The sequence below is a fragment of the Leptidea sinapis genome, chromosome Z, assembly GCF_905404315.1.
Source record: "Leptidea sinapis chromosome Z, ilLepSina1.1, whole genome shotgun sequence".
In the NCBI taxonomy this organism is placed as follows: domain Eukaryota; kingdom Metazoa; phylum Arthropoda; class Insecta; order Lepidoptera; family Pieridae; genus Leptidea; species Leptidea sinapis.
In genome coordinates, this window is record NC_066312.1 from 22,475,706 (window position 1) to 22,491,344 (window position 15,639).

Sequence of the window (15,639 nt, forward strand, 5' to 3'; positions counted from 1 at the left end):
TGCCTTAAAATGAAAATTAGATTTTTTATTATATTTTTTATCAATATTTGTTAATTACAGTTGTATAAAATCAATAAGTATAAATTAAGCATTAATGTATTACAAGAGACTTGACCTGCAGACAAATTGTCCAAACAGTTTTGCGGGACTATGTTAGGTTTTAAGATTCTTTCTGTAAATGATTAATAGTATAAATAAATAAATAATAAAATACAGACGACAGCACTGGTGATGCCATATACACGGGCCATGCAGGTCACTCTCGGGAAATCGTCAACCAGTGCCGGGAGAAACGTGCGTCTTCTATCGAGTCCTCTCTTTAAAAGGTTGTGGAATGGGGTAAATTAAACCTTGTCGAATTTAACTCCCAGAAGACAGAACCCCATTTCTCGTATCACCGCTCTTTGACAATACTTTCCTTACAGCTTCGCCTAGTAATGGAAATATTGAGAAAATCTCGAGCGAATGCCAATTCCGCGATCATCTGGAGGGCATAGCCAAATTGGCTTCGAAGAAACTAGGCGTCATAAATAGACCACGGCAATATTTCAAGCCGGCCCACATTCTGGCGCTCTACAAAGCGCAGCTTCATCCACACATAGCGTATTGATGTCATCTCTGTTCTGGTGCACCCCAGTATCAGCTCGATCCATTTGACCGCGTGCAACGTAGAGCAGCTTGAATTGTCGAGGATCCAGCGCTCTGTGTACTGTTGGATAAGTTGCCGTTGTCAATTCATTGTGTGTCTTCTACCGCATTAATCACGGGGAGTGTTCCACAAATTAGGATATCATATTATCCACTATCTGGATGTGTGGCAGTCCGCCACAGTGCGATTTTCAAGAACGTTTCTTCTCCGTACTACAAAACTGTGGAATGAGCTTCCTTGTGCGGTGTTTCCGGGACGATACGACATGGGTACCTTTAAATGAAGCGCGTACACGCATCGCTCCTATGGTTCCTTTGTGTTACAAGAGATAGTAGGCGGCGGTAAACATAACACCAGATGACCCGTACGCTTGTTTGTCCTTCTTTTCCATAAATAAGCCTGCCTCTAGATGTATCTAATGTGTTGCTCACAAAAAACCTCTACTTAGAGTTAAAGTTTTCCATGTTCTGGACGTGTGACGTTCCTTTACAGTGCAGCTGTTAAGGAAATTTCATCAACGTTCAACCAAATTGTGGAATGAGCTTCCTTGTGCGGTGCTTCCAGGACGATACGACATAGGTACCTTCAAAAAGCGCATAAGTGTTGCAAGATAAGTGGGCGGCGGCGTTGACTTAATACCAGGTGACGCGATCACTCGTTTAATATTATGTTTGTCTTTCTCTTCCATAAAAAAATACAAAACTCGCCTTTGATTTGCAAACAACTTCTTTGGATGAGACCATGGAAGACCTAACATGCTCGATGGCCTCAATACAGCTGTAGTGGAAGCTTCTAAAGGCGGAGGTCTTTTGAAGTATAAAGAAATATTCACGTATAATGTCCATGTCGCACTTATTCCCGTTACACTTGGGAACTTTACTCTCAATGTTATCGACGAGTACGTTTACCTTGAATATTCGTTCAGATATTGAGGCCAAATTTTGCAAAAAAGGTAATTCTTCGAATCCAACTCGGATGGGCATCGCTCGGGAAGTAAATCAAGTACACGTGTCTCAAGGCAAAGGTTTTTAACCAGTGCGTGTTGCCAGTAATAACATATGGTACGCAAACGTGGTCGCAACCTATAGGTCTTATGAGAAAGTTCACGGTCGCCCAGAGTGCAACGGAAAGGGCTATGCTTGGAGATTCCCTGCGAGATTGTACTTCACATAGCCCAGATGATGTGATGAGCGAAACTCAAGAAGCAGTGGGCTTGGCACATCTCGAAGGACTGATAGCTGTTGGGGCAGTTATATATTCGTATGGCAATGTACTGGAAGAGGCAGTGTTGGTAGCCCTCCATAAAATAGATATAGTCAAGACCGCCAGAATAGGTTGGATGAGGGCCGTATTGGACCAATCGTAATGGAGGTTTTTTTTCCAACAGTGGACGTCTACTCGACTGAAATGATAATGATGATGACCGCACTGTATATGACCATATATTACCACTGCAAAACGCACTGGTTAATAACCTTTTATCTTGAAACACGTGTACTTGATTTAGCGTCCCAGTCGTGCCCATCCGTAGACTATGTGTACCCGTTACCATTTTGAACCATAAACTCTCCTACTTGACTGAGTAAAATAGTACATTCTCGGTCTCATAACGATGATAATAACACATGACCTCAAACAATAAAAATATTGTCAAACATTATCGTCGTCTAAACAACCCCAACAAACAAGAAATTGGTGTTATCTTATGATTTCACCTGGAGTAAAATTGCTCGATGAAATAACACTATCTGACTTCCATTCGAGTGAACATTAGGCTCTTTATTTAAACAACTTATTACAAATATTTACTGAATTCAAATATCAAGTGTAAAGAATTTTTTATTTTTACCTGGTGTGTACTTTACAAACAATAACTGAGCCAAAACAGTACCTTATAGAATTTTCATGTTCATTTTATGTTTTCACGTTATGAAAACGCAAAAACTGCTAAATAAATTTAATTCAAGTATTGCATGAATATTAAAAAGGTCGGTACTGTGTACATATATCATGTTTGATGCATTCAAAGTATTTTAGCTGCTTTGGAGAGTCCACGCAGCCGACATCGCAGGCAGCAACTAGTAAATAACAATCAAAACATTGTACTTAAACGTTATTGTTAGAAACGTACTGGAATAGCTACTATGCATACGTGCTATTCGGAGTTTTTAGATTAAATATTTTATAAAAAAAAACTATTGAATTATCATTGAATTATCTCAATTTTTCGAATTGAAATAATGGGCGATTTTTTATTTTATTTTATTGATTAACTTCAAACCCAATAGAGTACATATTTATACATTTACAAACAGCGAATTAACATTTTTTATTCTTCTAATAAAAGTTTTCTAATGAACACAAGTTTTAATCCGTACCCAACGAATATCGGTTCTGCCCTTCAAATCAGTAATCTTTTGCGCTGTGTATGTTACCGTAGTTCTACTGCGAATATCCTCACAAAAGATTCTGATAGAATAGGACCAGATTTTATCATAAAAGTTATATAAGCTAGTAAGCTATAAGAAAAACAAAATTTAAATGTATCGTAAAAAATAATCATCTGAGGCCTATTATAATGTGAAAGATTATTTGAATGATAAAGATAGTTGAAATTAATGTTTCTAAACTTTGTTAATGAATATTGTTATACTCATTTAAATACTATTGTAACTTTTGTACTTCATCCTGACTTGCATTAAATTACTTTTAAATTTACAGTGAATAAAGATTTTTTTAGTGGGCAAGCTAAAAGCAAAGCTCTTGTGATAAGAATGTTGTGAGAATGTAGGAGGCGGTGATCACTGAACATCAGGTGACATGTACGCTCGTTTGTCCTCTCTTCCATAAAAAAAATATCAAAACGTTTGACCCTAAAGGCCATCCCTGCAACTTCCCACTAATTCCATACCTCAATGCTTTAAATTGTACATAATATAACGATTTTGAGCTCTTCGAACTCTACTCTTTAATATAAGACCACAGAACATTCATTTCATCAGATAATTATGAATAAATGTTGTTGTAATTTGAAAAAATAATTCTGAAAATCAAGTCTGATAATTCGATCGCTCGATCTCGGAATTTCGAAGTTATTCCGAAAAAACACTTATTTCGGTTTTCTTTCGTCAACGATAACTTACGAAGCTATCAACGAATTTTGACCGGCTTGGTAGCAATCAACCAGATTTTTTGATGTTAAGACCTGATTTTTGGAATCGATCGGTAAAGTCGTCTAAAAGTTATTACCAAAGTTATACCACCACATTTGTTTTTGAAATTTCTTAAAAATCTATTGGTCCAAATCGATCCGATTTGAAAATGAAAACAAAATCATAACAAATGCTATACTAAAACCTTCCTCAAGAACCACGCTATCTATTGGTGGTAACAGCATGAAAATCTGTTCAGTAGTTTTATCGCGAACAGACAGACACGGCGGAGGACTTTGTTTTATAATATGCGTGTATAAGTGAGTAAGATGACATTTGCAGTGTAGTTTTTTTTTATGAAAATAAGGGACGAGACGTTCAGCTGATAGTTATTGATACGCCCTGCCCATTACAATGCCCCCTGCAGGATTCTTGTAAAACCTCAAAAGTTCTGAGCGGCACTCTAATTGTGTTCGTCAACCTTGAGACATAAGAAGTTAAGTCGCAATTGGCCAGTAATTTCACTAGATACGGCGCCCTTCAGACCGAAACACGATAATGTTTACACATTACTGTTTCACGGTGTGGTACCCATAATCTAGCCGAAATCCTGTGCAAAGGAGCCTCCCACTGGTGAACGTCACGCTGATAAACGTCACACGTGAAGTATCACGAAACCTAAATACATTTGCCAACCAATAGAATCGTAAGATAACTCTATTGCAACTAGAAATGTTTTTAAAAAGGAAATCATAATCATATTAGTCTTTATTTGTTTGCGTTATGTTACATTTTGCCCCAGTTCGGGCACCACGTCGCTATAAATGAGTAAACAGCTGGTCTTTCCGGGAGACAATATCCAAGACTTTCTAGAAGGGATGGCGTTTTTGTAACTGACTTGTGAAAGTCTTCAAAGTTGATGACTCCGTCGAGATCTGCGTCCATCCGCTTCAGCATTATATCAACTAGTTCCTGGAAGATAAAGGATTAGAATTCCAATTAAGTTCCAATACACGTCATACTCCCAGGCCTTGCAGACTGACTCATATGGTATTTGTGCTAATATAAGAAAGAAAGGTTGACTATATTATATTTCATAAAATTAAAACTCTGTATAAAGTTGTGTGATTATTTTGAGTTTGGGGTAGCTCGGTTTAACAAAAAAAAAACGAAAATAATGTTCAAACCTAGGTATATAAAAAAAAACGCATGTAAATGTAACTTTGTTGTAACAATATTAATATAATTTTTTTTAATACTTTTAAAGAATAAGAATAAATAGTACGAAATTAGGAAAATAACCGTAGATGGGTGTACATTTGGGGGTACAAATTTTTGATTTGTGCCATCTGTTGCACAGCTAAAGAATGTCTATTCATCCCGATTCTGTTGAGATATTTCATTATAATAGTTCGTCTTAAGTTGGACAGATGGTGCTGATCTGAAAAGGCTGTGTATCAAATTAACGATCAATTCATTTGTTAATTTGTAAAAACGCGATTTTTAATCTAACAAGGTCAATAGCTACTATACAAAAATATATACAAGTTAAATTATATTGAATAATAAGTTGATTATTTTTTGTGTATGTCCAGGGTTCTTCAAAATCTAATCCGGTATATTCATCAGATGGCGCTGGAATATAAAATTGCAATTTTATGAGATTATAAATGGATTTTTCCATGAACATTCTGTTTTTGACCTCTAACGAATTCCCAAATATACCGATTGATTGAGCAAAATGCCGTTGAAACTTTGCAAAATATATATTTACGCAATATCTTGTAAACGGGAACTGTTATCAAACAAAATAAGAGAGAACTGCTTTCATAAATTCATTTCATCGTGTTTTTGATATGATACTCATGAAAAGCATTATTTTTACTGGTTTTTATACCGTGTACTAAATATGAATTCTTACATGGAAATATTTAGACTGTTGCCTAAAATACAAAAAAAAACTTTATGATATACAACATCACCGGAGCATATTATATTATTTCACCAGACCAACTCCAAAGCCATTCATAAACCACCAACATAAAAAACATTAAGCTTCTTCTTATAACCTTTTGAACTTCTTTTAATCTTTGAAGACAAGACTTAATCCAAAAATTATCAGAAAAGTATGTTTCCAAAGTGAACATCAAGTGAAACTATTGAACTTAATTTATCAAACTCAAAATGTATCATTACTTAATTCAATTTGGACCCACAACTCCGTTAAGACTAAATATATATGATTTTGTATAAAATATATTTATTTTTTAAATTACATGTTTATGTTCATAAGCTTGTTGATTGATTGCTTCATAAAATCGATGTGTGGATGAATCGATTGTCGATGTCAATAGCAAGATATCTCCTGAGAGCCCCGACTATATGGGGGTCTTCACATATATTCAAATAAAAAAGAATACAAGCCAAGATTTATATGACGAAGTAAACAATGTCCTATCTGATGTAATGTTTTTTTTTTAATGAAAATAAGGGACGAGACGAGTAGGACGTTCAGCTGATGGTAATTGATATGCCCTGCCTATAATGCAGCGCGGCTCAAGATTATTGAAAAACCCTAAAATTCTGAGCGGCTCTACAAATGCGCTCGTCACCTTGAGACATAAGATGTGAAGTCTCATTTGCACAGTAATTTCACTAGCTTCGACGCCCTTCAGACCGAAATAGGGGCCGTTGTGGTACCCATAAACTAGCCGGCATCCTGTGCTAAGGAGCCTCCCACTGGTATGTACAGGTTTTGCGCCATTAAACTATTATAAAATAGCAAATGTTAATGGAGAGTATGTGAATGTGCATTTATTGCATTACTCTTGATTCCTTACAATAATGGAGTCCCCATATTGAAGTATTGGCTAAGAGTAGTTAATTTATTTCTAGAACATATAATGTTATAAAAAACAACTACGTTGAAAAACACCGACTTCAAAAACTGAAAAGTATCAAATAACTATAAATGTAATTTAATACACCTCTTAAGCAAACCTTTACCCTTAATATTATTAAAATACTATTATTTATATGTGCTACCTATTGATAGGTTTTAATTCGGTGCCAAGCCCTAAACAAAATAAAACTTAATATTATAAACGATTACTGTAATTATTAAGGCCGCACGTGTCTGTCCGGTCGGGTTGTTTGTGCTATAAGAAGCTATCACGCTCAAAGTCACGCGTCGCGAGTGTATGTACCTTTGGCTTGGCACCGACTTCAAAGCTATCAATATGTAGCACATACAAATAATAGTATTTTATTAATATTAAAGGTTTGCATAAGAGGTGTATTATATTAAATTTTTAGTTATTTGATATTTTCTAGTTCTTGAATTTGGTTTTTTTTTAAACTTAGCTGTTTTTTATAACAGCATATATTCGAGAACTAAATATCTTAGCCAATACTACAATATGGGGACTCCATTATAATTTGGAACCAAGAGTAATAATAATAAATAATCAACCTTAACGAAAACTCCTAAAAAATCGTACACAAAAAACAGTTATATCACCAACATGATCCCAATGAACATAAAATGAAAGCTACTGGGCCAAGAGGCCAAACTGTATAAAAATTTTATGGGACCAAATGGCATCTATTCCGCATCGAACTAAAGAAGAATTACGTAAATCGGATCATTAATCTCAGAGTGATATATCTAACGTAAGAAATCATTAAAAGAAAAGTTTAAGGAAAAAACATGGTAACTGTTGCATCTCAATTTATTCTTGATAATGCGATGTATATTCTATCTCAGACAGTGTACAAAATAAATGTATTGCGAAATTCAAAAGAATTACTAGAAAACATATTTTGTGTGGTAAAAGTAAAATAACAAATTACTTTCCTTTATTGCTTTAACATGACTTTCTAAATGATTCCAAAGTCTAGAAATGGATCGACCGCCCTCAGGCTGTTTATATTATTGTACGATGTTATATATACTGTGATGAAATTTTATAAAAAACAATGACTGCTGAGTGTCTTGCGAACATTCTTCTTCGTACTAAGTCATAAAATTTTCGCATGGTTGGTAGTTTTTGTCAGTGTTTTAGTATAGTTTTCAATAGGTATTACTATTTTGAATCAAAATATTTGAATTTGAAATACATTCTTCTTTTGCCAGCTTATACTTTCTAAAAGCAAGCTAATAAGCTAGTATGACCATATACTTATATAAATATATCACATTAAAAAAAAACACATTTCTGAAAACACGCTTATTAACACATATTATGTACCTACAGTATATCCTATAACTACAGCTACAATGCCGGCCTTTTTAAAAATGAATGCAATGCAAAGTATGAGATGAATCTCTTTAAAACCACCTTTAAAACAGAATACATTACATAACTTTAATATCAAATCATTTGCCAACCTTAACAGCTTCTTCAACATCGTCATCTCTGGATGCCTTTGCTAAGCTCTTTTTCATCAACTGATACATTGTTTCTCTTCTCAAATGTCCTTCGCTCAGTAAATCATAGCACTGTTAAAAAACATTTGGTTTATTATACATCTAAATATATATAAAAATGAATTGCTGTTCGTTAGTCTCGCTAAAACTCGAGAACGGCTGGACCGATTTGGCTAATTTTGGTCTTGAAATATTTGTAGAACTCCAGGGAAGGTTTAAAACGTGAATAAATATGAAAGTATTCGGAATTAAATAAAAACAACAATTTTGTGTTCCTTTGATGTGTCCTCCTTCGTCCGATATTTGTTATGTATGGACATATTTTCTATGAGAGAATTTATTGACATACGGTTTGATAGTTCTGCTGTAAAACAATTTCATTACAACAACAGGGAGCATATTTTACGAAATAATTCTTGATGTTATGATATATTTTTGACAAACTCATAAAAAAAAAATATTTATTACTTGCTGATACCCCGCGACGTCGTTCGCGTACGTATTTTTACACCTTGGGTTACATTACTGGACTTTTAGTAGGGATCCCTAATTTTTTTGAAAATATTATATAGCCTAACACTCGGGGATACTGTAGCTTCCCAACAGTGAAAGAATTATTCAAATCGGTTAAGTAGTTGCGGAACCTATTCAATGCAAACAAACAAACAATCAAATCTTTCCTCTTTATAATAGAAGTATAGATATACAGAACAACGTCTGTCGGGTCAACTAGTACAAAATATTTTGAATGCACTAATTACTTACATGTAACCTATAAATTAACACACTTGTGGGTGGGTTCGGTACAAGCAAGACCAGTCATTTAACCTTACAATGATATCGGACAAATTTTATAAATCTGTAATCATACTGTAGTATTTAAAGTGGTGGTTGCCTTGTCTACTTTGAAACTGAGTGTCTTCATCAAAAGCTACTGCTTATGGCAGCTTCGAGTGCAGGTTTTTTCCTTTCCGAAAATGTGGTCCACGGTAGTGATGACGATGATGATGATGATAGATCAACGGATGAGACAAAAACTGACACAGAGTGCGGAACAAAATTGATTTAAATTACGACTGAAACTGTAGAGACTCTACAGTGATACGACTGTGTCTACACATTGTAGGTTAGCCTTACATTTTCACAGCATTTTCATATTTTTCTGTTTTATTTAATAGGTATGGAACCCTCAAAAAACCACAAGATATATGAGTGATATATAAAAAAGAAAAGCTTACAGTAAATGCGTACGATATACGTTCCTCCAAATCACCTCTCAGATACAAGGACAGTGCTTTAGCAAATGTTGCCATGGTCACGTAAGGGGAGGTTCCTCTATCCAAAGCCACCATTACCCTTTCCATCATATAGGCATCTGTCATACCTAGGCCGGTATGTAATACATCTCTAAAATGGGATCTGCAATACCCTCAATATTATGCTTTATAATTATGTGATTCTAGTATCGATTGAAAAAAGATTAGTGTGACAAGTATGCAAAAAATCGAATAGTCTTGAAATTATCGTCCATAATACCGCGACCAACTAACATAACTTTTTATAAAACTTCGAATTGGTCTATGAGTTAAGGGCAAAATATTGAAACTTCATGGGCATGGCTTAGCCCTGTCGTAATCACTTTAGCCCAGATAAGAGATAAAAAATTCAACTGTCGTATTAAAAAAATAATTAAGCAATAATTTATGATATATTCGGATAAGTCAAAATGTTTTCAAAACATGAAATAGCAAACTACTACACTAGACCAGTGAGCGGACACTTCGGAATTTAGGGAAAATCAAAGTTGAGCTAGTCCACAAGGGAGCATTATCGGCCCTTTTTTATTTTTATCATATATCAATGACTTCCCAGACTCTACAAATAATCAATGTGAACAATTTGCCGATGATACCACATTAATTATTAAAGAAAAAGATACAACTACATTATAAAGGCTTCATAATAATAACTTAAACATATTAAAAACTAAGATAATCCATTTTAATTCTAACAGACTTAAAAAACAATTTGAACATAAAATACAATGGAACTATAATTGACAACATAAATAATACTGAATTCCTTGGCATAATAATTGATAAAAATCTTTAATGGAAAGTACCCACACATTGAAGACATTTGTAATAAATTGGACCGGTTTATTTTTGCCATTAGGTTAATAAGACGGGCAGTATCAGTATAAGTCACGTGATGTGAATAGCATGGAAATGTGTCATCCGTACTGTGCTATAGAATCATCATTTGGGGAAATTCCTCGGAATCAATTTTATATGAGCTTTGTATGGCTTAGAAGTTTATAATACTTATTGGTTATGTTTTATATTGTGAAAAAGAAAATGTTATCTATATATATAAAAATGAATTGCTGTTCGTTAGTCTCGCTAAAACTCGAGAACGGCTGGACCTATTTAGCTAATTTTGGTCTTGAATTATTTGTGGAAATCCAGATAAGGTTTAAAAGGTAAATAAATATGAAAATTCTCGGAAAATAATATATATATACAAAAATTTGGTTTTTCCTTTGATGTGTCCCCCGTCGATCAACACCTATTATTGTATCGCGATTTTTATATGATTCTGTTCCATCCACAGAAATAGTGTTGCAAGATGCCAATCGAATCTAATAATTATTGTAGTACGATACATTTTATGTACGATATATTTGGTAGAGAATCGGTCGTCATCTATTTTTATACCTCAAAAACTTTAATTATGAATTTTGTTACTTATTACTTTATATGGCAATACAACGTTTGCTGGGTCAGAGTTAGTACTAGATATATATTTGCATGCCTCGTAAGTAGAATAAAAGAAACTAAGATTAATCAAAATAAGACCGATTGTTAACTGACCTTATTTAAATGACAATAAAGATTATTATTATTATTATGACATAAAGAAACACTCTAAAGCTCTTAAGAAGCAATTAATGATCCACCTAATACTGAACATAACAGAAACCGATCTAATACAAAACATAGCTAATGCGTAGTGTTAAAATTTCAACACACTACAATTTTAGTACTACTCGTAGCATTACAATTTTAATATTAATAGTAAAACGCTGGATGAGGGCAGCGCAGGACCGATCGTCGTGGAAATCTTTGAGGGAGGCCTTTGTCCAGCAGTGGACGTCTTCCGGCTGATGATGATGATGACAATTTTAGCGTAATCTTTGTTACCTGGATATCAAATCAGAAGCAGCGGGCTTTTCATCACGTTTTTGAATCTTAAAAAAAATCACCATGATTTCTGTAAAACAATATATTGAATAAATTTATATATTATACCGTTGAACACAACCGTTATTATTATAACCCTAAACTTACAGTATACTAATGAAGAGAAAAACATTTCTATTGGAAATACAGTAAGATAGAAAAGGAAAGAGAATCAATATTGCTACTGAAAAGTCTTACGGCCGTTCCCAATATACCATCTACAGATAGAGATAAATTACTACCTTCTACTGTCAGTAATTAGCTGTCTTAATCTAAAGCTGTCGCAATATACCCGATAATTCATTCTTATCGCCTTATATTGGGACGCGTCAATTGTAATTTCCATACAAACTTCTATCGCTGGTTTGCTATGCATCGTCCCATTGACAGACCGCGTGTACAGGTAAGGTGAGTTACCGTGGATAAGTTTATTGGGACAGAAAAGTCAACGATAGTTACGAGTTTTATCTCAAGTAAGAGATAGACTGGAATATTGGGAACGGCCGTTAGTATATTCTTAGAATATTGGGTTTACCACTTATAAGTGATTTTAGACCTTCCAGAGATTCACATAGACAAATAGAATATCAATAGATATAATATGCACTAAAAAGTATTCTAATAATTAGTTATTTTTAATACAATATAGTTAAAATATCTAATTCTTGTTACGATTATTGTTATTTTTGGAATCGGTGTCCTCCCGCCGCGACCCGCTCTCGCCTCTCGCCTCCGCACGACTCAAGCACATCTCACCTATAACTATGTATGTAGTAACAAACCTATCTTGGATGACACTGACTACAATGAGCCAACACGGGAAGCACCGGCTTTCAAATAAAAAACGAATTATCAAAATCGGTTCACCCCGTCGAAAGTTTTGAGGTAACAAACATAAAAAAAAGAACATACCGACGAATTGAGAACCTCCTCCTTTATTGAAGTCGGTTAAAAAATATAACAGTAATGTAGGCAGCAATCAGAAAGCACTATAAGCAGCTTAATGTTTGTTGGAATAGTCACGGGGCGTTTTATCGATTCATAATTCTAGTTGGCAGTTAAACGTAGGAATAAATGAAATTATTGTAATTACAATCAATCATTTATTTATGTCGGAACAAAAATAACGCGGAAATCGTGAACAGTACCAATATTAAACAATATGTAATAGTACAGGCACAGAAGGATCAGTCCGCTAATAAATCGCCCATCCGTTAAGCTGACTATGTTGATAAGAATCAACAAGGACGAAAATTGCTCTTTGAAGAATAATGTTAATATATGAAAGGCGTAAAAGGCATTTATTTTCTCAAAATTGATTCCTTTAGAATTTTTTTATGTCATTTCTAATATACTAGATACTACTACCGCTTCGGAAACGAATAGCGCTCTAGGACAGAAGAAGCGGCGCAAGAAACTCTCCCAGCATTCTTTTTTGCGCTGTCTATGTAAAACATAACTAACAATACTTTTTTTTTACTAAAGAAGGGACGAGACGAGCAGGACGTTCAGCTGATGGTTATTGATACGCCCTGCCCATTACAATGCAGTGCCGCACAAGATTATTGAAAACCCAGATATTATGAGCGCCACTACAACTGTGCTCGTCATCTTGAGACGTAAGATGTCAAGTCTCATTTGCCCAGTAATTTAATCTAGCCGGCATCCTGTGCAAAGGAGCATCCCACTGGTTTATAAAAGTAAAGATCAAAACAATAATAAAAACTAAAGAGTAATGGCACTATGTATAGTTAGGTAACCTAAAGAATCATTAAGAGATTTTTTTAAGAAATGAACATTTTAATAGTTGCCTCTCTAGATATTCTTGATAAAATTTAAGATTCAGATGGTGACAGTCATATTGTTAGCAACAGGAAAAAACAAGCTTAATTTGCCTACTACTCGGTAATGTAGGCGATGTACTCGTATATAATTTTACAAAATGATCTGAAAGGGAAACTGTAATGTCTACTGCCTACATTACTGAACTATATGCAAATTGTCGCTAATATCTTTAGATTTTGCAACATTTACTTGTAAATGAAGCGATACAGTTAAATTGAAGGTACACTTCAGTACCTTATATTAAAAGGAGAACTATTATTATCTAATATATAAAATTCTCATGTCGCGGTGTTTGTAGTTAAACTCCTTCGAAACGGTTTGACCGATTCGCATGAAATTTTGAGTGCATATTGGGTAGGTCTGAGAATCGGACAACATCTATTTTTCAACCCCCTAAATGTTAAGGGTGGTCCACGCCAATTTTTGTTTAATGTTTGTGACATTTTTTTTTTAAATTTGTTTAATTATGAGTCAGCATTAATAATACATACAACTTCAAATTTTTTTTTCGTCAACGATCAACGGCTACTTTTGTATCGCGATTTTAATATCGGCAATACAACGTTTGCTGGGTCAGCTAGTATATTATATATATAATAATGTGAATTTGATTATTATCAATTTATTGAGACTATTATAAATTAACTGATGTCAAATGTTTTTGCTGGTAAATGTAAAAAAAAACTTTAAAGCCTTATACAGAATACATGTTCAGAATTTCGTAGATCGTATGTTCTATAATGCGATGACCTGAATAGGGTTTTATAGGGTATTATAGAAATCAGAAAAATAATCTCAAAAGAAAGTTATTTTGAAACGCCAAATGGGCTTCTTCGTTCGTAAGTATGATAAATTACACCCTTACGATCTGTTTTTTTTTTATATCAACGAATCATTATTAGGTTTCGATGATAATCAGTTAATATTTAATCTACAATAATACTTTTTTTAGAAGTCAATTGAAAAACTAATTCACGCATATACGGATACACTAAATATAAACATATGGAAAGAATTATAGAAGTATAAGAACCACAATATGTTACAACGAAAGCCAGAACTAAATTGTAGGCGTTTCCCCCCCTTTCCCATTCTTTTCGCCCCATTTACAAGTTAGAGAGGGCGGGACCTTCCCAACACTTAAAATCCCATAGCTTGAGGCTAGGTTAAAATAGTATTTTTCTCGGATACGGTCCATTACCTTGTAATGAGAGTTGTATCAGGGGTAAGGGGTTATCCCCCCATCGCCTTACCTCCCCCCCCACCCATCGTGCTAAGGGATACAAAGTTTTAACCAGAATCATTACCTGAGTATTAAGTAAAAATATCTTAGTATTTATAAATTACGTGACACTTTGTTTGTCCGCGATGGACTATTATACTAATGAACGGATTTTAATGGGGATTACTTCATGGAGTGCAGTTTGGTCCAACTTGAGAGATAAGAGAGTTAATTTCGATTTGGAACCCATAAGTATTTTTATTTTCAACATTTATTTTGTATGGACATATTTTCCATGACAGAATTTAGTGACGCACGGTTTGACAGTTCCGCTGTGAAACAATTACATTATAACACCAGGGAGCATTTTTTACGAAATTATTCTTTGTGTTTTGAAATATTATTGGCAAATTTCTATAAAACAGTGTTTCTTTTTATTATCTACAGAACAACGTCTATCGGGGCAGCTTGTTATATATATAATCAACAATAATTAGTGCTTGCTCACGACTGATTGTCACTGCCCTACACTAATGCATATCACCACATGCATGCATTAACCGACCTCAACGGATTAAATGTTAATTATTAGCCTTTTAAACGAAGTACAGTAGCTATCCGTCGGTAATAGGCACTAAAATCATTTACATAACTTACGCTCAAGTTCATCGAATGAAAAATGTGTGTCCTTTTGTATTTCCATCCACATAGCTCCATGTTTTTTACGAAACCGTATCTCTTCCATAGGGTCCAAAGAAGAATCAAGTGAAGCCGACATTTTTATTATTATTTTTTATAAAATAAATAAGTTTAAAATAATTAAATTGTATTATTATGATGATTTATTTTGTAAACAAAAGTGACACTTGAAATTTTGAAGGATGTATGCATGATGATGTTAAAGAGATTGTATTAAAAATAGATTAAATATTGTTTTAAGATATTGTGTAGTTTTGGATTTTTATACAGATACATAATACCCATATCTATAATCGAAGAAACGGTGAAATATAAGAGTAATATGGGGTAAAAATGAGCAAATGCAGATTTTTTGTTAAACAGAGACTATGAATGACTGTATTAATTTATGAAGTGAGTAT

At 34.0% G+C, this 15,639-nt stretch overlaps 1 protein-coding gene across 1 annotated transcript; it reads right to left on the reverse strand.

Annotated features, from left to right (window-relative positions):
• Positions 1-4,556: 4,556 nt before the first annotated feature.
• Positions 4,557-15,416, reverse strand: LOC126978516 (calaxin-like). The gene is made up of 5 exons (XM_050827368.1): positions 15,197-15,416; positions 11,434-11,503; positions 9,469-9,649; positions 8,192-8,302; positions 4,557-4,773 (listed from the first exon to the last, which is right to left on the reverse strand). The coding sequence occupies exons 1-5, from the start codon at positions 15,315-15,317 to the stop codon at positions 4,588-4,590; spliced, it is 669 nt and encodes a 222-aa protein (XP_050683325.1). The 5' UTR covers positions 15,318-15,416; the 3' UTR covers positions 4,557-4,587.
• Positions 15,417-15,639: the final 223 nt, after the last annotated feature.

Excerpts from the sequence above, each read along its gene's own strand:
- LOC126978516 (XM_050827368.1), bottom strand. The coding sequence starts at position 15,317 with ATGTCGGCTTCACTTGATTCTTCTTTGGACCCTATGGAAGAGATACGG. Across the intron at positions 11,504-15,196 it reads TTCATTCGATGAACTTGAGC|AAATCATGGTGATTTTTTTT; the intron begins GTAAGTTATGTA and ends ATTGTTTTACAG. Across the intron at positions 9,650-11,433 it reads GCTTCTGATTTGATATCCAG|ATCCCATTTTAGAGATGTAT; the intron begins GTAACAAAGATT and ends AGGGTATTGCAG.